The sequence below is a fragment of the Camelina sativa genome, chromosome 15, assembly GCF_000633955.1.
Source record: "Camelina sativa cultivar DH55 chromosome 15, Cs, whole genome shotgun sequence".
Lineage (NCBI taxonomy): Eukaryota > Viridiplantae > Streptophyta > Magnoliopsida > Brassicales > Brassicaceae > Camelina > Camelina sativa.
In genome coordinates, this window is record NC_025699.1 from 6,772,412 (window position 1) to 6,793,494 (window position 21,083).

The following is a 21,083-nucleotide window of genomic DNA, read 5'->3' on the forward strand; positions in this document are numbered from 1 at the left end:
ACCACTTGGTTTAATTTATTGTTGGACCGGGTTTGTTCGTATTTATACAGTTCGTAGTGTCTGTTTTCAGAGCTGTTTCTGGGAACAGAAACAATGATTCTTCTTCGGAGGCTTGTTGTTCTGTCTGCATCATCCTATTCAAATCTCAGAAGAAGCCAATCACTTTCATCTTCGACCGTTCGTCTTCTCTCATCATCAACGACGACGACGTCGCAACGATACTCCGGTGACGATAAACTCGCAAGGCTAAAGCACAAGGACTGGTTAGCTCCAAACGAGGTTTTGAAAATCTTCGAGAATGTCAAAGATCCGAGCTTTCTGATACCTGCTTACCAACATTACTCTAAACGTAAAGACTACCAACCAACGGAGTCTCTCTACGCACTTCTGATCAACAAGTTCGGACAAGCTAAGATGTTCGACGAAATCGAAGAAGTAATGAGAATCATAAAGCTCGAGAAACGATGTCGTTTCTCGGAAGAGTTCTTCTACAATCTGATGAAGGTTTACGGGAACTTAGCCGGTAGAATCAACCGAGCGATCGAGGTTTTGTTCGGTATGCCTGAGTTTGGATGCTGGCCGAGTTCCAAAAGTTTCAATTTCGTTTTGAACCTACTCGTTTCCGCGAAGCTGTTCGATGAGATTCATAAGATATTTGTGAGTGCTCCTAAGCTTGGTGTTGAGATTGATGCTTGTTGTTTGAATATACTCATAAAAGGACTTTGTGAGAGTGGGAACTTGGAATCTGCACTCCAACTGCTCGACGAATTTCCTAAACAAAAATCACGGCCCAATGTGATGACTTTTTCACCTTTAATCCGTGGGTTTTGTAACAGGGGAAAGTTCGAAGATGCTTTTGAGTTGTTGGAGAGGATGGAGAAGGAACGAATCGAACCAGACACGATCACGTTTAACATTTTGATTTCAGGGCTTAGGAAGAAAGGTAGGGTTGATGAAGGGATTGAACTTTTGGAGAGAATGAAGTTAAAGGGGTGTGAACCAAACCCTGGGACTTATCAGGAGGTTTTATATGGTCTCTTGGATAAAAAGAGGAACTTGGAAGCTAAAGAGATGATGAGTCAGATGATCTCATGGGGTATGAGACCTAGTTTTCTTTCGTATAAAAAGATGGCTCTGGGGCTCTGTGAGACGAAGTCAGTTGTGGAGTTGGACTGGGTTTTGAGGCAAATGGTGAATCATGGTTTTGTTCCTAAAACAGGTATGTGGTGGAAAGTTGCTAACTGTGTTGTTTCGAAGAATAATAATGACTGGAGAGAAAATTTGGATCGTGTTACTACTGCTTGCCAAGAAACTCTTGGATAAGGTTTTATGCATTCTGCTGTGTTGTTTGAAAGATGGAATATGCTATGCACAGAAGCTGGAAGAAGTAAGACACAGACTCGTTTAAAAGAGACTCGTTAAAAAGCAAGATAAGAGACTCAACATTCAAAACTCAATGTACAAGTAAATCTTGTGGCGTACATTTACAACTGTTCTACTTGAGCTACTCAAAATATCCATCCTCAAGCTGCTTTTGATTGATTGCCTATGTCAATCATTCGATAGTCTTTGGGAGTGACGACTTTCTCAGCTTCAGCAGAAGAGTTCCTGCCATCGCTATGTTTGCTAAATTTACTTTATTATCTACCTTTGCTTCTTGGAAATGTCCGCAAGACCTTTAGAATCTTCTTTGGAGATTGCTGATATATTTACATTATCATTTTCACCTGCTTTGACAATTTTTCCTTCAAGTTTTGCTGTTCTTGGTGTCCCCGGATCCTGCACGCTGCTAAATGCAGATTCATCATCAGAATATTCACATCGACATTCAGAATCAGAGAGAGACTCAGATTCAGGAATGAAATCTTGCTCTGACACATTGCTTGATTTTCTTGATCCTTTACGTGAAAATGCATACTTTAGTTGTCTTGCAGACTTTTCAGCTTGTTTTAGAATGGTCTTTGCAACATCCTTCATGTGTCCCTTGTGCAGACTGTCTTCAGAACCAAAGCTCCCACCTCTTGAACTTCTTCCTGTGAGTGGCCCCGATAGACTGTCTTCAACGATGAACTTTACACCAACATCCTTTCGATCTAACGCCTTCAAATTAATCCGAGGAGAGCTGGTATCTTCTTCAATGTTCCCTGCATTATGACATTCTTCTTTTTTGCCATTCCTATGAAACATTAAACCAAACTTCTTCAATCCCCGACCAACAGACTTCATCGGGCTCTTTCCTTCCTGATTTTCATCAGTGCTGCTGCTTTCATTTTTGGGGGATGTAGATGCAGTGGAACGGGCACTGCCAGCACCTTGTATTTGGTTATCGAGGCATCGATTCTTGCCTTTTCTTGGTTCCCAAATCTGTGAGACTTCAGTTCCTGGTTGATGTACCCATATTCCAGTCTCTTCTTGTCCTTCGATGTTAATTGGTTCCATATTATCAGGAACCCTTGGAGACTTATCCGATACCACTGAAGAAAAGGAACCTTTATTTGTAAAGTCGGACGCAAAAGAAGCCCACATGTCTTCTTTACTTATTGTCACTCCTTCAAACGGATCATCGTTACACTGTAAAGGAATCAGATGCACATTGCATAAAGAATTAGTCATGGAAACTCTATATTTAAAGAAACTCATAAGGATCTCAATCTACCTTTGTCTCGTTCTCAAGTACGGTTATAGCAAGATGCAGCCTCCCCATTTTAATGTTCTGAAGAGGCAACCACATATCATTTCTTTGGCCACCTCTTAACTCTGCAATGTTTACTGAACAATCGCCAAGCCTATCATCGCTAAACCGGTCCTTGTCTTGAACTTCAATGTTAAGAACATTTGGGGAGTCCCATGTGGATATTGGTATCTTGAACTCTTCTTGCCATTTGGGAGCCAGCGTTTTTCGTAGTATCTTGGTTTTGAATCTGTAAGCGCCAAGCTGCCCTTTCACATAAGGATCGGCTAAACCTGAGGGCATCCAGATCCGAGCAGTTCATAAAATGTAGTTCAAACAACTAAAGCAGAGGAAAATAACTTCCGGTAAATATTTCAGACTAACCATTTAGGTCTGATGGTTTACAATCAAATGCTTCAACGACTTCAACAAGAGCGTGTGCTACTGGTTCTTTCTCATCAACAAAGAACCAATTTTCTGGAACGAACACAGACAACAGAAGGTAATCATCTGAACTGAAAAATGATGTTTTGAGGAACCAATAAAAGAAGTGCAAGATAGAAGTCATGAATTATGGACATCTCCTGCAATAGTTACCTCCTGACTCTGGACTAACAAATTTCTCCATATCAACTACCAGCATATTGGGCTGAAAATTAGACACAAGTCTTCATTTAGCTGGGGTGATTGTATTGAAAATGGTTTCTTAACTACAGGAAGAGAAAGGCGACAAACCAAAAGAATCTTACCTCAACAAGAGTCTGCTCAAATGCAACAGACAAAAGTTTGTCCTGATTGAGAAAGAAAGGAAAAGCTCAGAAAAGCTACTAGAGAGGAGTTTCTGACACTATATAAGTTTACAAGCTTATCCAGGAGTCAATACTTACTAGCCATCCTGCAATCCCTGGAAGCACAGCAACATCAAGTCCATGAGTGGAAAGAGGTTTAACAGTCATTTGGAAATAAGGTGGCTCTGCAAAGCAAACACGTAAACGCCCCAGGAAAGGCCATCGACGAAGGAACTTGACTCCAATCAACACCTTCAAGAGTTGAAGGTACTTCATTTAAGACAGCGTGCCCACGTATGTAAATCAACTACAGATACTAAAAATCTAGTACCTTTCCTTCGACATGCATTCCTGTCAAATGCAACTTAGTCCACATTCCAAACCCAAGTCTTTTTCTTAGTTTCACAGCGAGTACTGCGCTCATATCATCTGCTGTGAGAAAATTCATTCCAAGTTCCAGTACCTGTATACAATCCAGTATAAGTTCCACTTTCTCTACAGATATTACACACCAGATGTCACAAAACTGAAGTTGTGCAACTATACCAAGTGATCATCACCCGTAGATTCCCGAAGAACCCTTATATCAGTCAAAAGAGGCGGGTTTCTTCCCAAATAGAGGTCCTGTATCACAGCTTCTTTCTGCAGAAATTATAGTGGCCTTAGAACCCAAAGTAGTATTCAAAATGTCTTAACTAGAGACAAACAGTAATCGAAAAGACTCAAAAAGTTCCATATTGATAGAAACAGAGAAACAAATTTGTATGGGTTTACCGCGGTCCAAGGTCTATACTTGTCCAAGAACCAAGGTATGATTGGACGCAGAATCTTCTGAGATGCAATCTGTTCCATACAAATTGGCCATATCTTCTCCACAGCATGGTTCAACCACCGTACTGATTCAGAATCAGATAGGACCTAAAAAATTGTATTAAAACCAACAAGAAGCTTAAGTAAGTATCTTCCAATACAAGATTGAGAAACCCTAAAACTAAAAACTAGTGCCTGCACAAAGAAACTTGAAAAAAAGTAACAATTACCCTTCTCTGGTTAGCTTGCTTCCTCTCCTCAAACTGCAATTTCTTCCTCAATATGATTACATACCGTTCATGAACCTATAACAAAACCAACCAGGATACAAAAGCACAACAATCTTTTCACCAAATTCATAAAAAAAAACAAAAGAAACATGTCAACTAGGAAGAGAAGAGAAAGGAACAATACCAGGTAGAGATAAATAAGAGCGAGGAAATAGAAAAAGGCGTGTGATCGATTCAAGTAAGATAGAACCCAAAGTAACAGTAACACAATCACTACGTGATGTATAACAGAACACTCCATTAGTATTTATTACTCCAAAACTGAAAAAAAAATACTCCCAAGATTCTTCTTGCTTCTTCTTTTCAAACACCAACCTCATGAAAACCAAACCATCCAAAACCAATCCATCCGAATCGAGTCGAAGAACTTCAACATGTGTGTTGTTCGGTTTCAACTAAAAAGATGAAAGAAACCAAAGATTATGATTGCAGTTTTTTTGTTTTTTCGGTTCTGGTGGATTGATACAGTTAAAGAGAGAGAGACAAAAAGACAGAGCAAACGAGAGAGACGGAGACAAAGAAAACAAAAAACATTCGATCTACGGCAATTTGCTCTGTTTTCTTCCGCGAAGCCAGCAAACGTTGTCGTTTTCTTCCCAAAAAATAAAAGATATTAAAAAAGTAACATCGTCTTTGAAAAAATGGAAACGCGTCAACCGCCTAAAAGTGTGCAAACGTGTCGTACACGTGTGAGCATACACTGATCGTTATACACTAAGCAGATCCTACCCGTTCATTTTTCTCAATGGATTGATCTGAACCGACGGCTCTACAATTTCATATGGTATTATCCTATCCACATAACAATAATCTTCATCTCTATTATTGTTAGGCCTATACCATTTGCAATATATATTCCACTAAAATGGTCAACAAAATAAATATGTTTTTAAATGTTTATTTCAATTGTTATGGACTTAATGGTAAACAAGTGGGGGTATTTTTTTCCTCATCTATATTGTAACTATCTCACTCACTCTCTATATATATATATATAGACAACTATTAATTATGCATCCACCTCTAATTTTGTATTATTATGGTGGTTGGATTGGATGAATATGTGACCAGTAGTTTATATTTGTAAAGAATCTAATTTATCAAGATTTGGATTCCAATTTATCAAGGGGTAGTATTGGATTCTAATTTATCAAAGATTTGTTAAGATTTCAACAAAATCATTAAAAGTGAATAAGTGAAAGATTATTAAAAATTGCTAAAGAATTTTGTTGATTGGTTTTCTACAATCTTGTAAAGTTTTCCAACAATCCTTGTATTTTTGTGATACTTTCCATGAATTTATTTTGTAAAGAAAGTATTTTAAATCATAAACCAATAACATAATAGTTGAACCCATTAACAATCTCAGATTCTTTTGTTTTAATTGAATAACACAAAAATTTTAATGACTTTATAAAAGTCTGAATTCAAGAATCCAAATTTATTAAGATTTAATCTTGATATAATAACAACAAATTTTACATAACATTTAAAATCTTTAAAACTCTATTCAAATCTCAAACCAATAACTTCACTAATTAATGTTTTTTTTCTTTCTTTGAAGAAGAAGGTAATTGGTTTAGTTCAAGTGTAAAATACTAAAATATCAATGGATAACGATGGTTATTAAATACTTAAATACACAATGAATTGAGTATTTTTAACTTTTTTTAATTTGCGTCGGTGCTTGTGTTTTCCCCCTGGGATTACGCGAACGGCAAAACTCAGATTAATAGGAAAATCTAGTTGGGGAAAATGTGACTAACCACAGAAAAAGCCACGTGGCACGTGCACCTTCCTAAAATACGTAACTTTAAAGCTTAAGAAGAAGAATAATATCTTTGGTTCTTTCACCTCTTCACACAGATCCAAAATCAGAGAAAAGATCTGTGTTTGTTTTTTTTTTTATCTTTAGAGAGAGATGACGAGCGGCGCCGTGGAAGACGGTAAGAACAGATCAGTCGTGACGGATCATCAACACCACAACCAACAGCCTCCTCCTCCGTTTCAAGGCGTCTCTAACTATCAACCTCCGCCGCAGCAGCAGCAGCCTCCGGCCGGCGGTTTTCCTCAGCCGGCTCAGCCCTACGTACAAGGTGAGCTTCTTCTTTGTCTCTCATTATCAGGGAAGCTTTTAGATTTCGATTTTTTTTTTGTGTAAGTATGATAAAAGTTTCGTTTTTTTTTTTTTTTGATCTCTGTTTAAAGGCTCTGTTTTTAAAGAGTTTTGTTTGGATATTTTTGATTGCTTTTTTTTTTTTTTCACTCGTTAAATCTTATTCGCAATGGGTTTAGAATCTGACACTTTGAATATTTCGTACGAGGCTTTGTAGTATTTAAAAGAGAATCTTTGAATGTACTTTGAGATGATGATGATGTCAAATCCTAGTTTTCTCAAAAGGATTCTTGTCATTTATTGCCACGCTTCACCACTATGTTGTTTTGGTATCTCTATTTTTCCATCAGCTAAAATAGTCTTGGTTCGTAGGTTATGCTGTTAATGGAGGCATGACAACAGCTGAACACCATCGCCTTCCTTGTTGTGGTATAGGCATTGGCTGGGTATTGTAAGTGGTCTTCATCATTTTACACATTAATCTTGTCAATTTCTGAGCAGACCACACCCCACATATTGTAAAATTGTTTTAATGTGTTTTTTGTTTCTTGAAGATTCATCCTTGGTTTCTTCTTCGGTGCGATCCCTTGGTACATCGGGTTCTTCCTTCTATTGTTCTCTAGAAACCCCCGCGAGAGACCAGGATATATAGCTTGCGCCATTGGAGTAAGTCCACTTTTATATTGTCTCTAACTCAACATAGTCAACAATACCCATATATCTCTTGTCTTGGTTCATGTTAAATCTATTCTGACTAAACCCATCATGTCCACAGTCTGTTGTTGCTACCATTATCATCGTCATTGGAGCCGTAAGAGGATCAGGGGTCTGGTCCTGAAGTGAAGATTCTCAACACTCTGAATCCAGTGTAGACCGGTTAGGCCGTTAAGATCTTATTTATCACAGAAGAAGATTGTAAATGTGTGTTTTTTTTTTTACTTCAAGAGCACAATAGATGTCTATTGTCTCAAGATTGTATATGTTACCTAAAAAAAAGTGTTCTTCTCAAAACATACAACTACAGTGTGTGAATTATATATAAAGATTATTAATTTTGAATTCATATCATGTCAGATTTTGACAGTATTAAATTTGTATAATGTTAGATTTTAATTTGACTGCTGCAAATAATAGTTTTATTATATAACAATGAGATGAAAATATATTATTGAAAGGGCCGAGTAGAAAAATAGAAAAGCCCAGAGGGACGGCCTAGGGTTTGTTCTAGAGAACCTCTTCGGCGCCACCGTTTAGCTCTCTGTTTCTTTTTGGCTGATTTCGTCAGAGCTTGATCTCTCCATAGAAATGGGTGTTTTCCGGGTGAGTTGCTCTTCACGATTGTGTCTCCGGATCGTTTTTTAGAAACTTGCTGAGCTACGAGTGACTCTGTGTTTTGGTCGTTTTGATGATTAAGAAATCATTAACTGTGCTCGTGCTGATTGGTTCTGATTCGTTTAGAAAGTATGAAACTTTTTTTAATGTTGGTTCTGAATTGGTTGTTTCCGACCCGAGGAAGTAGACTGCATTAGTTTCTGGATGAACTTTGATCCATGTGAATCTCTTATGCTATCATTAATCCCAAATTGTTGTTGTTTTGTGACTTACTTTCTTAGAGAGTTCGTATGATTATAAGGTTGAGTGTAAGGGTTTGCAAAGCTGATCTCTTTTTTCTCTTATAATAATGTACATTGCAGTTTCATCAGTATCAAGTGGTTGGGAGGGCCCTTCCGACAGAGAAAGATGAGCACCCTAAGATCTATAGGATGAAGCTATGGGGTAAAAATGAAGTATGTGCCAAGTCCAAGTTTTGGTAAGTCCTGTTTGGTACCAGTTGTTTGTTAATCGAAACTCTGTTTTGTTTTGTCTTGTTTATTCCCTGATCTTAAATGAATTTGTTTGTTGTGTATCTAGGTACTTCATGAGGAAACTGAAGAAGGTGAAGAAAAGCAACGGGCAGATGCTTGCCATCAATGAGGTATTTGATTGCATTTCCCCAGCTGAATATCATTACATATTCTGAAAGATGGCTACTTTTATAGATTTTTGAGAAGAACCCGACGACGATCAAGAATTATGGTATTTGGCTGCGTTATCAGAGCCGAACTGGGTACCATAACATGTACAAAGAGTACCGTGACACAACACTCAATGGTGCAGTGGAGCAGATGTACACTGAGATGGCTTCTCGTCATAGAGTGAGGTTCCCTTGCATTCAGATCATCAAGACCGCAACAGTTCCTGCAAAGCTGTGCAAGAGAGAGAGCACCAAACAGTTCCACAACTCGAAGATCAAGTTCCCTCTTGTTTTCAGAAAGGTCAGACCACCAAGCAGGAAGCTCAAGACTACATACAAGGCATCAAGGCCCAACCTCTTCATGTAAAACCAATCTTACATGTTTCTTCATATCTTTATCAACCAACATATTAGGTTTCTAGTTCCAAGTCTGAACAAACCACCATTTTGAAGTTCTTCACTTGAAGTTTTAAAGTTTGCATCTTTTGAACATTTTTGTTCTAGATATTAGGATACGAAATTAAGGTTCACTGGTTTCCAGTTTTCTCACCAGCTTTTAAAAGTGTTGCTAGTTAAATGTTGTTTCAGTTTTCACCAATTTTAAAACTTAGTAAAGGATAGTGTTGGAGAGTTAACTGTACATAAACCTCTCCCGTTATAAATAAGTCTGCTTTAAGATGCATACAAGCAACATTTCATCCTCAGCCTGTTCTTTGCAAATGGAGCCTTTTGGCATTTTTACAACTAGTGATGCACTTTTGCAAGTGGCACTTTTCATCAAAATTTTCAAAGTTTTGCTGCTTGAGGTAGTTTTGCAGAAAGTATAAAGCTACGGAAATGATGGTGAGTCCCATCATATCAAATCTTGCAATTATATTAAATCGCTTGATAAACAGCTCTTCATCTGCAGTCTCACTCTGGTGTTTGCTACATGTTCTCCGGGGAGCTCTCAGCGTCTGATACACACGCGCTTTATCCTTGACCAGCAAAAGAGTTGAGAGCACTTATTTATTCATCATGCTCAGTGTCAGTGGGTCACTTCCAAGATTTATCTTAAAAAATTGCCATTGAAAAGATGGACACGACACCCCAGTTACAGACAAATCCCCTTTCCGGGCAGAGTTGCCTGAAAGATCAAAAAGTCTCAATCTTTATAAAAACCAACGAAAACTTGCGAACTCCAGCAGAGTGAGTTAGAGAATTGGAGATGCCTTTTTCACTAGTAGCAGCTTTGTTAGTGGCGGTTGTAACAGTATTGGTACTGTGGACATGGCGGATCGTGAAGTGGGTCTGGATAGAACCAAAGATGCTTGAGAGTTGCCTGAAAAGACAGGGTCTTACCGGAACTCCTTACACGCCTTTCATCGGAGATATTAAGAGAAACGTTGATATGATGATGGAGGCGAGATCTAAACCCATCAAGTTAACCGACGATATCACCCCACGTCTCCTTCCTCTCACCTTGAAGATGCTCAATACTCACGGTATAGTCTCTCCCTCCGCTTTCCTCTTAGGACTTGAGTCTGATCTAGAGAGTGCTCTTTAGAGTTGGGAAGTAGAATTGAGTTTTGACTTGAGAGATCTCTGTATAGGTTTCATTGATGGTGCTTGATTGAGTTTATGTTGGTGCCACAGGAAAAACTTTCTTCATATGGATTGGACCAATTCCAACGATTGTGATAACGAATCCAGAGCAGATCAAGGAGATCTTTAACAAAGTTTACGACTTTGAGAAAGCTTCTACATTCCCATTGATCAGATTGTTAGCAGGAGGGCTTGCAAGTTACAAGGGAGATAAATGGGCGAGTCACAGGAGGATCATCAACCCTGCTTTTCACCTCGAGAAGATCAAGGTATTGGTTCTCTCTGCTGTCTGCACCAGTTTAAGACTGTAATATGTTTTGATCTCTTAGTGACCTTGTTTTTGCGGTTACAGAACATGGTCCCTGCGTTTTACCATTGTTGCAACGAGATTGTCTGTCAATGGGAGAAGCTATTTACAGATAAAGAATCGTCTCTTGAAGTCGATGTTTGGCCTTGGCTTGTGAATATGACTGCGGATGTGATCTCACATACTGCTTTTGGAAGCAGCTATGAAGAAGGGCAGAAGATATTTCAACTACAAGGGGAAATGGCTGAGCTCGTTGCACAAGCTTTTAAGAAATCTTACATCCCTGGATCGAGGTAATATCCATTGTGTTTTTTACCTGTCACAAACTAAAGATTTTGAGAATTTGTTTGTTTGGTGTACTGTAGGTTTTACCCAACAAAGAGCAATAGAAGGATGAAAGCAATAGATAGAGAAGTAAATGTAATACTGAGACGTATTGTGAGCAAACGGGAGAAAGCGAGAGAAGCTGGAGAACCAGCAAACGATGATTTGTTGGGGATACTGCTTGAATCAAATTCAGAGGAATCTCAAGGAAATGGAATGAATGTAGAAGAAGTGATGAAAGAGTGCAAGTTGTTTTATTTCGCAGGACAAGAGACTACTTCGGTACTGTTGGTCTGGACTATGGCTTTGTTAAGCCATCACCAAGACTGGCAAGCTCGTGCACGAGAGGAAGTGAGGCAAGTACTCGGTGAAAATAAGAAACCTGATATGGAGTCCCTTAACAACCTTAAAGTTGTAAGTTAAAAACACATAACTTTCACCATCCTCTTCCATCGTAGAACTGCATTTATAGTTGCCAAAGTCACTTGAATTTCAATTTGAAAGATTTCCCTTTTGATGGATTTTGAACAGATGACCATGATCTTCTATGAGGTTTTGAGGCTATACCCTCCGGTGGCTCAGCTTAAACGAGCTGTTAACAAAGAATTGAAGCTAGGAGAGCTTACCCTTCCAGCTGGAGTTCAGGTTTATTTACCAACTATACTTGTCCAGCGCGACATCGAGCTTTGGGGTGATGATGCAGCGGATTTTAAACCCGAGCGGTTCAGAGACGGGCTCTCAAAGGCAACAAAGAACCAGGTCTCCTTCTTTCCCTTTGGATGGGGGCCTAGGATTTGCATCGGTCAGAATTTTGCTATGTTGGAGGCAAAGATGGCAATGACTTTGATTCTACAGAGATTCTCCTTCGAGCTCTCTCCTTCTTATGTTCACGCGCCTCAAACAGTCATGACCACTCGTCCTCAGTTCGGAGCTCATCTCATCCTGCACAAGCTCTGATTTTCGAATTTCCAAGGTGACGTCATCAGAAGTCTCTGTTGTGTAACGAAAAGATGATATAGAAAGGCTTATAGCCATAGCTTTTGAAAAAATATCTATGTCTGAATTAAATAGTTATTCGATAAGGTAAAGGTCTGAATATCTTATTCAGTCAAGTCTTAAAGGTCGTCTTCTTTGGTGGCTGCATTATTAATCTTGAAAAGTCTATAGCAAGAAGCCAATTTCGATTCTACTATCCGTAGGATGTGTCTTGTCTTTTAGGTAAGCCAAATCGTTTCATGGAATTAGACATATCTAAAACATTCGTCGAATCTTCTTGTACCCGACACTTGGCACATACGTAAAATTAACATGAATTTATATATCTATATATACGAACTACGAAGCATTTCACTTGGCAACTTACATTAAGAGAAAAGGGGAAAAAAACACATATCAAAAGAACATCTAACATATTTCGAAAAGAAGTGCATCTATGAGTGATACAGAGATATCAGCGGTGGCAGTTGCGGCTGCGATTGTGGTGGTAACTGTGGTTGCGGTATGGATATGGAAAGGCCTGAATCTGGCTTGGCTTAGTCCAAAGAAGAACGAGGCTTATCTAAAGAGACAAGGTCTCTCTGGAACTCCTTTCACCTTTCTTGTTGGAGATGTTAGAAGGGAAGCCAGTATGGTGGAGCAAGCAAAGTCTAAACCCATCAGTCTTACAGACGATAATACGCAACGTGTCATGCCTCTGATATTACAGACCGTGAAGGATCATGGTAAGAAACTGTTTGATTTGGACTCAGAAAAACAGAGGTTCTCTGTTTTTCTAATATATGGGTTGGTTAGTGTTGAAGTCCTCTGTTTCTAAGGTTGGTTGTTTGTTTATTTAGGGAAGACAACTTACATGTGGATGGGACCTAAAGCGAGAGTGATCGTGACGAAACCAGAACACATCAAAGAAGTTTTTAACAGAGTTTATGATTTCCCAAAGCCACCAATTCACCCAATCGTTGAGCTTTTTGCGACTGGTGTCGCGATGTGTGACGGGGAGAAATGGGCTAAGCATAGGAAGATAATAAACCCTCCTTTTCATCTAGAAAAGCTCAAGGTCATCTTTCTTACATCATTTCTCATGGCTTTTGCAACTTTTACAAATCATATGTTGACATTGCCTTTTATTTGCTTTGCAGGTTATGATACCTGCGTTCTACGAGAGATGCAGTGAGATGATAAGTAAATGGGAGATAATGGTGAGCGAGAAGGGATCATTAAGTGAGATTGATATTTGGCCATACCTTGGGGATCTAACATCAGATGTCATTTCACGTACTGCGTTTGGTAGTAGCTACGAGGAAGGTAAGAGAATCTTTGAGCTTCAAGAAGAACAAGGCCGACGACTTTTAAAAGCTCTTGAGCTTGGTTTTATCCCTGGAATGAGGTACATTAAGATGACCTTTCGTGTTCTTTCATTCATTCGTTAGTCGTTACATAGAAATCAGGAAAGATTCATTTGTTCTTCTCATTGTTTAGGTTTCTACCAACAAAGAACAACATGAGGATGTGGCAAATAAATAGGGAAGTTAAGTCTAGACTGAAAGAGATCATCATGAAAAGACAGAGAGCTATGGAAGCACGGGAGGCTCCAAAGAATGATCTGTTGGGGATACTCTTGGAATCAAATTCGGGAGATCACGGTATGAGTATTGATGATGTGGTCGAAGAGTGCAGGCTGTTTCACTTTGCGGGCCAAGAAACCACCGCGGTGCTGCTCGTGTGGACCATGATTATGCTGAGCCATTACAAGCAATGGCAAGAACAAGCTAGAGAAGAGATCTTAGAAGTCATTGGAAAGAACAACAAACCTAACTTTGATGCACTCTCTCGACTCAAAATAGTATAAGCACTAATCTTTGTGTATTTAATTTTCCTATAACCCGAGGATTCTAGGCCAAAACTAACGTTTCTCTCGGAACCTTTTTGTCTTTTGACAGATGAGCATGATACTTAACGAAGTATTGAGGTTATACCCACCAGGGATACTACTTGGTCGAGCAATAGAGAAAGAAACAAAGCTTGGTGAGGACATGACACTTCCAGGTGGTGCAGAAGTAGTGGTTCCTGTTCTTATGGTTCATCGTGATCCCGAGCTCTGGGGAGAAGATGTTCATGAGTTTAAGCCAGAAAGATTCGCTGATGGGATCTCAAAGGCCACAAAGAACCAAGTTTCGTTTCTTCCGTTTGGATGGGGACCAAGATTCTGTCCTGGCCAGACTTTTGCTCTCATGGAAGCTAAGATGGCTCTTGTCTTGATTCTACAGAGATTCTCTTTCGAGCTGTCACCTTCGTACACTCACGCCCCTCACACGGTTCTTACACTTCATCCTCAGTTTGGTGCTCCGCTGATCTTCCACATGCTCTAAGATCGATTCACAGAGTACACAAAATTTCAAAAAATCATCTGTTTTTTTTCCCTTAAAACAAGAATATATACTTGATAGAGTAGCATATGTAACCCAATGATACGAGGAACTCATGAGAACTGAATTACAAAACTGTGTTTGATAAAATTTTGAGCATGAACACGTGTTTTCTATAACAATTATCCTATTACATGTGTTTGCCCAAGATGATGAGTGGGAAGTGCAATGAGTTTTCCTATGTAAATTAAAATAACCTTCTTCATATGCCTTACACCAAAAGAAAAGAACCTTTTGGGAAGAGATGATATTTGGAAAACTTCTACAACAGCATTACATATATTTATTTCCAAATTTTATATCATTAAAAAGGTCAATGAGAATCCGTTATAAAATCTACTGATTTGTTAGCAAAAAAAAAAAAAAAAAGAATCTACCAATTTGGGTAAACATAATTGTAGAACCCATAAAAATCTGTAAAATATTTAAAATCTCTCAACTTTAAAAATACACAAAAACACTTACACAATTCTAACTTCCCAATAAAAGCAAGACATCAAGTAAATCAAAATATCAATTAGTAAAAACAAAATAATTGTCCAAAACATCAGAGGTGGTGATCTCAACATCCGTATCTTCTAAATTCTCAACCTCTCTATCTCTCTTCTCCGAGAGAGAGAATGGAGATATCAGGTGCATCGTTAACAGTTTCAATAGCTCTAGTTGTTGTGTCGTGGTGGGTATGGAGAACTTTAAAGTGGGTTTGGTTTAAACCAAAGATGCTTGAGAGATACTTGAGAAGACAGGGTCTTGCCGGAACTCCTTACACGCCTCTTGTCGGCGACTTGAAGAGGAATGTCAACATGTTTACGGAGGCAATATCCAAACCCATCAAACTAACAGATGATATCACACCACGTGTCATGCCTCATCCCTTGCAAATGTTCAAGAATCACGGTATCCTTTTGGTTCCTCTCTGTTATGAACTGTTGCTATAGAGTATCTGATCTTTGTGTGGTTGAAACAGGAAGGTCTTTCTTTACATGGCTTGGACCAACACCAACCATCACGCTAATGGATCCTGACCAAATCAAGGAAGTGTTCAACAATGTTTATGATTTCCAGAAGGCACAGACGTTCCTTTTGGGAAATTTAATAGCAACTGGACTCATTAATTATGATGGTGATAAATGGGCCAAGCATCGAAGAATCATCAACCCGGCTTTCCACCTTGAGAAGCTCAAGGTTTTAAGTTTTTATTTTTCATTCATAAATCAGGTTTTACGTTCATTTAGTCCTGAACCAATTTGTGCCTTGTGCTTCTATGTATAGAAAATGGTACCTGCGTTCCACCAAAGCTGCAGCGAGGTTGTTTGCGAATGGGAAAAGTTAGTATCAGATAAAGGGTCGTCGTGTGAGGTAGACGTTTGGCCTTGGCTTGTGAGTATGACTGCAGATGTGATCTCTCGTACTGCTTTTGGTAGCAGCTACAAAGAAGGACAGAGGATATTTGAGCTCCAAACAGAACTAGTACATCTCATCATACAAGCTTTTTGGAAAGTTTACATCCCTGGATATCGGTAATTAAAAACCTCAACTTGCCTGTTTGGCTTTAGAACAAGACCGTATAGAGCTTCAGTAATGCTGCAACTTATTATAGATTGTTAAACCATGTTGTGTCATATTTTTCTGTGTAGTTATCTCCCTACAAAGAATAATAGAAGGATGAAAGCAGCATCTAAAGAAATCCAAGATATACTGAGAGGGATCGTTAACAAAAGGTTAAGAGCGAGAGACGCTGGGAAAGCACCAAACGACGATTTGCTGGGTATACTTCTTGAATCGAACTTGGGGCAAGCTAAAGGAAATGGAATGAGCACTGAGGATGTGATGGAGGAGTGCAAGTTGTTCTATTTCGCCGGGCAAGAGACAACTTCGGTACTTCTGGTCTGGACAATGGTATTGTTAAGCCAACACCAAGCCTGGCAGGCTCGTGCACGAGATGAAGTTAAGCAAGTTTTTGGCGACAAAGAACCTGATACAGAAGGTCTCAACCAGCTCAAAGTTGTAAGCAAGACAAAATCATAAACCTTTAGGTGACTTCAATACTTTTGTTGTGTTTAAATGATTTTGCTAAATGTTTCCAACAGATGACGATGATATTATATGAGGTTCTCAGGCTATATCCTCCAGTAACTCACCTAACCCGAGCCATTCACAAAGAGATGAAGCTAGGTGACTTGACACTACCAGGCGGTGTTCATATCAGTCTACCCGTAATGCTAGTCCAACGCGACACCAAGCTGTGGGGGAATGATGCAGCGGAGTTCAAGCCTGAGAGATTCAAAGACGGTATTTCAAAAGCAACAAAGAGCCAAGTCTCCTTCTTTCCATTTGCGTGGGGACCAAGGATCTGCATTGGCCAGAATTTTACCCTGATGGAGGCAAAGATGGCAATGGCATTGATTCTGCTGAGATTCTCTTTCGAGCTTTCTCCTTCCTATGTTCATGCGCCTTACACCGTCGTCACCATTCACCCACAATTTGGTGCTCATCTTATCCTGCACAAGCTATAATTCTAGAGTTTGTTAATTAAACAGAGGAAGCAAAGTCCAATCAAATATTTTTATTCAGTGAAGTCAGAATTTGTTATTTACAAAACAAAGTTTTTTCAAAGAAAGAGGTACTTTAATTCAAAGTCCTCTTTTTGTCGCTTTCCCTACAAAGTCCAAATTTGCTTCTTCCCTCTTCACACAGCGTAAAATGCATGGACCAATTTAATGCTCTCAATTAGTCAATACACAAAATAATTGTACTTATGACATCACATCTTCTCCGAAATTCTCCTTAATATAGCCCAAGAATGGTCGCAAACTCTCTCTCTCTCTCTCTCTCTCTCTCTCTCTCTTTCTGGTAGAGAAAATGGAGATATCAGTTGCATCGGTAACAGTTTCAGTAGCTGTAGTTGTTGTGTCGTTGTGGGTATGGAGAACTTTACAGTGGGTTTGGTTTAAACCAAAGATGCTTGAGAGTTATCTGAGAAGACAAGGTCTTGCCGGAACATCTTACACGCCTCTTGTCGGCGATTTAAAGAGGCATTTCAGCATGTTGACCGAGGCAAAATCCAAACCCATTAAACTAACGGATGATATTACACCACGTATCGTGCCTTATCCCTTGCAAATGCTCAAGACTCACGGTATGCTTCATGGTTGGCTTCTTGATTCCTCTCTGTTTAGAACTGTTGTAGAAAAGGTTTCAACTTTTGCACCTCTATGTGGCTTAAACAGGGAGAACTCACTTTACATGGCTTGGACCCATACCAACCATCACCATAATGGATCCTGAGCTAATCAAGGAAGTGTTCAACAAAGTTTATGATTTCCAGAAGGCGCATACGTTCCCTTTGGGCAGATTAATAGCGGCTGGACTCCTTAGTTATGATGGTGACAAATGGGCAAAACACCGAAGAATTATCAACCCAGCTTTCCACCTTGAGAAGATCAAGGTTTAAAAGCTATATCTTCCGTAGTCGCAGGTTAAAGCTGCTTTATGTATGTATGTCTATTTGGCTCTGACCCAATTTGTGCCTTCTGCTTCTATGTATAGAATATGGTACCTGCGTTCCATCAAAGCTGCAGCGAAACTGTTGGCGAGTGGGACAAGTTAGTGTCGAATAAAGGGTCGTCCTGTGAGCTGGATGTTTGGCCTTGGCTTGTGAGTATGACTGCAGATGTGATCTCTCGTACTGCTTTTGGCAGCAGCTACAAAGAAGGACAGAGGATATTTGAGCTCCAAGCAGAACTAGCACAACTCATCATACAAGCTTTTCAGAAAACTTTCATTCCTGGATACCGGTAATGAGAAACCTCAACTTGTCTGGTTCTCATACAAGGCCTTTTAGTCTCTAGAACTTGAGATTTTCAACTTGTCTGTTGTGTAATATCTCTATTTCATCTGTTCGTGTAGTTATCTCCCTACAAAGGGTAACAGAAGAATGAACGCAACAGCTAGAAAAATCAAAGTTATACTGAGAGGGATCGTTGACAAAAGGTTAAGGGCAAGAGAAGGTGGGGAAGTACCAAGTGACGATTTGCTGGGTATACTTCTTGAATCGAATTCGGGTCAAACGGAAGGAAATGGAATGAGTACTGAGGAACTGATGGAGGAGTGCAAGTTGTTCTATTTCGCGGGGCAAGAGACTACATCAGTACTTCTGGTTTGGACAATGGTTCTGTTAAGCCAACACAAAGACTGGCAGGCTCGTGCGCGAGAAGAAGTGAAGCAAGTCTTTGGCGATGAAGAACCTACTACAGAAGGTCTCAACCAGCTCAAAATTGTAAGTAAACCAAGCCAAAAACTTTTAGGTGACTTTTGCTTTGTTTTGATGATTTTTGATGAATGTTATGATCCCTTGCAGATGACAACGATATTATACGAAGTCCTCAGGCTATATCCTCCAGTATCCCAGCTGACCAGAGCCATAAACAAAGAGATGAAGCTAGGCGACATGACATTACCAAGCGGTGTTCAGATCACTCTACCCATTATGCTAGTACAACGGGACACGGAGCTGTGGGGCAAAGATGCAGGGGAGTTCAAGCCAGAGAGATTCAAAGACGGTCTCTCAAAGGCAACAAAAGGACAAGTCTCCTTCTTAGCTTTTGCGTGGGGACCGAGGATATGCATAGGCCAGAACTTTGCAATGCTTGAGGCAAAGATGGCAATGGCTTTGATTCTACAGAAATTCTCATTTGAGCTTTCTCCTTCATATGTTCATGCGCCAGACACAGTCCTCACCACTCACCCACAGTTCGGTGCTCCACTTATCTTGCACAAGCTCTAATCCTATAACCCCCATTTCCTTTTGTTGCTGTCAAATAAACTCCCATACACGGATGATATATACGATTACACATAATACAAAACACAGAATATTTTTCTAAGTCAAAACCCTTCTGCGCAGTGATTCTCACGGAAACAAATCTCAGTTGTTAAACTACAAGCCAATACAAAAGGATCGAAACTGAGTGAAGAAGATTTATCCAAACTTATAAACCTTTTTTGACCATCTGTTCTTCATCAATGACTCCTCTCTTCTGATTTCTGATCAGCAGCGGCAACGATTTTATCTGGAGCAATCAAAACAGTGCTCCCACCAAATATGAAACAGAGTACCAAATTCTATATATAGACGGTATTCTCCAAATCGATCACTTCAGAAAACCCTAATATGAAGAACCCCCTAAGGATCGACTCCTCTAAACCCTCAAACCTCGAGATATCCTAATTAGTAATTACATACCAATCGCGAATTCGACCGTCGGCTAAAGGTTCTGCACGACGGCGCTATGTTTAGACAGGACGACGACGTTTTTTGTCAAAGTTTTTATTTTTTAAACCTTTAAACTACTTTTTATCTGGGTTGCCCACCTGACCCAGATAAATATTAAATTAAAATTGTCTTAAATAAATTTTAATCAACTAGGAAATATAAATAAACAAAAAAATGAATTATAACATAATTTTAAAATAAATCATGTGTTAATAAAGTATTCTAAGAAAATATGAAATATTAACAAAACTTTCAAGTAGTTTTACTCAGGCATGTATTTGTATTTTGTAGTTTAAACATATTATCAATAGTACCTTATTATCAGTTCATTTTTTATAGTTGTACTTAGGTAATTTAAAGTACATTTACTATACTTACTTACACATCAAAATATTTATTAAAATATTTTGTTTATTTGTTTCACATAATAATGTGGTGACTATTTACAAAGTAATCATAGAAATATAAGAAGGTAGTTAAAGTGAAAAATAAGAAGGTAGTTAAAGTGAAAGTATGACAATAAAATAGTTACTGTTTGTTCAAAATTAAAAAATGACAATAAGATAGTTACTAGTATAGATTTATATAATTTAAATTTCAATAGCAACAATATGATTGATGTAGTCATTATAAAGAAAATGAATAGCATACAACATTGTTTTGCTTGTATAGAACTCGGGTTTGGGGAAGTCAATGGTACAGAATTTACCATATGTGCTACTGAAATTTTACATAAATACATGTAAAAACCAACTATTTTATTACTTCCCCAGATCAGGTGACCCACCTTCCTCTTAAGTGGGTCCGCCGTTGTTCACCCACAATCCGGTGCTCATCTTATCATGCTCAAGCTTTAATTCTATAACCCCTTTTGTTGTTGTCAATTAGGAAACAAATTCCAGATCACAAAATACAAAACATTACAAATCTCACCAAATCACAATCTAGAATTCCTTTTTTAAAACCAAAAAACTAATCATTCCATCAAAATATCATAAAATCTCACATAAATCTCTCAAAATCTAAGAAGGTGTATTCAACTTGACATTTTAAGTGATTTAAGTAAAAGTTACAAATCCTATATTATTCAATCATAGATTTTAAAAAATCTTATGAAATCCACTGTTATTGAACTGATGATTCAAAATCTACTTTAAAATCCATTGTTATTCAAAACAGTTTGTGAATTTGGATTTAAATAAGTTTTAGGAATTTTAATAAGTTTTAGGGATTTTAGAGGATTTGAAAGGATTTGTTTAGTTAAAAATACAGAAATCCAAATCTCATAGTTTTAGGTGGGATTTGAAAGAATTTTACCATAAATTATATCAACTTCCCTAAAATTTATCAAAATTCCAAATTTACTAAATCACATAAAATCCTTCAAAATTATTGTTTCAATACACCTCCTAAAATTTTATAAATTCCACAAAATCTTCTAAAATACTCAATTCAATACTCTCTCTCTCCCCCCCCCCCCCC

General features: G+C 38.6%; 7 protein-coding genes and 1 pseudogene across 7 annotated transcripts; 7 read left to right on the top strand and 1 right to left on the bottom strand.

Moving 5' to 3' along the window:
• Window positions 23–1,477, top strand: LOC104745729 (pentatricopeptide repeat-containing protein At3g14580, mitochondrial-like). The gene has a single exon (XM_010467046.2). The coding sequence runs from the start codon at window positions 94–96 to the stop codon at window positions 1,321–1,323; it is 1,230 nt and encodes a 409-aa protein (XP_010465348.1). The 5' UTR covers window positions 23–93; the 3' UTR covers window positions 1,324–1,477.
• On the bottom strand, window positions 1,434–5,136 carry LOC104748195 (annotated as a pseudogene).
• LOC104745731 (60S ribosomal protein L18a-like protein) lies at window positions 6,388–7,738 on the top strand. Its single transcript, XM_010467048.2, has 4 exons — window positions 6,388–6,655; window positions 7,048–7,126; window positions 7,230–7,341; window positions 7,451–7,738. Exons 1-4 carry the CDS (start codon window positions 6,481–6,483, stop codon window positions 7,511–7,513), a joined length of 429 nt encoding a protein of 142 aa, XP_010465350.1. The 5' UTR covers window positions 6,388–6,480; the 3' UTR covers window positions 7,514–7,738.
• On the top strand, window positions 7,835–9,234 carry LOC104745733 (60S ribosomal protein L18a-3). Its single transcript, XM_010467049.2, has 4 exons — window positions 7,835–7,995; window positions 8,370–8,485; window positions 8,587–8,650; window positions 8,715–9,234. Exons 1-4 carry the CDS (start codon window positions 7,981–7,983, stop codon window positions 9,054–9,056), a joined length of 537 nt encoding a protein of 178 aa, XP_010465351.1. The 5' UTR covers window positions 7,835–7,980; the 3' UTR covers window positions 9,057–9,234.
• Window positions 9,538–12,022, top strand: LOC104745734 (cytochrome P450 72A13-like). Its single transcript, XM_010467050.1, has 5 exons — window positions 9,538–10,173; window positions 10,325–10,542; window positions 10,626–10,873; window positions 10,946–11,318; window positions 11,436–12,022. Exons 1-5 carry the CDS (start codon window positions 9,897–9,899, stop codon window positions 11,859–11,861), a joined length of 1,542 nt encoding a protein of 513 aa, XP_010465352.1. The 5' UTR covers window positions 9,538–9,896; the 3' UTR covers window positions 11,862–12,022.
• LOC104745737 (cytochrome P450 72A13-like) lies at window positions 12,194–14,459 on the top strand. Its single transcript, XM_010467054.2, has 5 exons — window positions 12,194–12,625; window positions 12,740–12,957; window positions 13,040–13,287; window positions 13,380–13,743; window positions 13,841–14,459. Exons 1-5 carry the CDS (start codon window positions 12,337–12,339, stop codon window positions 14,267–14,269), a joined length of 1,548 nt encoding a protein of 515 aa, XP_010465356.1. The 5' UTR covers window positions 12,194–12,336; the 3' UTR covers window positions 14,270–14,459.
• Window positions 14,889–16,901, top strand: LOC104745736 (cytochrome P450 72A15-like). Its single transcript, XM_010467053.2, has 5 exons — window positions 14,889–15,223; window positions 15,294–15,511; window positions 15,599–15,846; window positions 15,964–16,333; window positions 16,417–16,901. Exons 1-5 carry the CDS (start codon window positions 14,947–14,949, stop codon window positions 16,840–16,842), a joined length of 1,539 nt encoding a protein of 512 aa, XP_010465355.1. The 5' UTR covers window positions 14,889–14,946; the 3' UTR covers window positions 16,843–16,901.
• On the top strand, window positions 17,088–19,219 carry LOC104745735 (cytochrome P450 72A13-like). Its single transcript, XM_010467051.1, has 5 exons — window positions 17,088–17,465; window positions 17,557–17,774; window positions 17,876–18,123; window positions 18,236–18,605; window positions 18,687–19,219. Exons 1-5 carry the CDS (start codon window positions 17,189–17,191, stop codon window positions 19,110–19,112), a joined length of 1,539 nt encoding a protein of 512 aa, XP_010465353.1. The 5' UTR covers window positions 17,088–17,188; the 3' UTR covers window positions 19,113–19,219.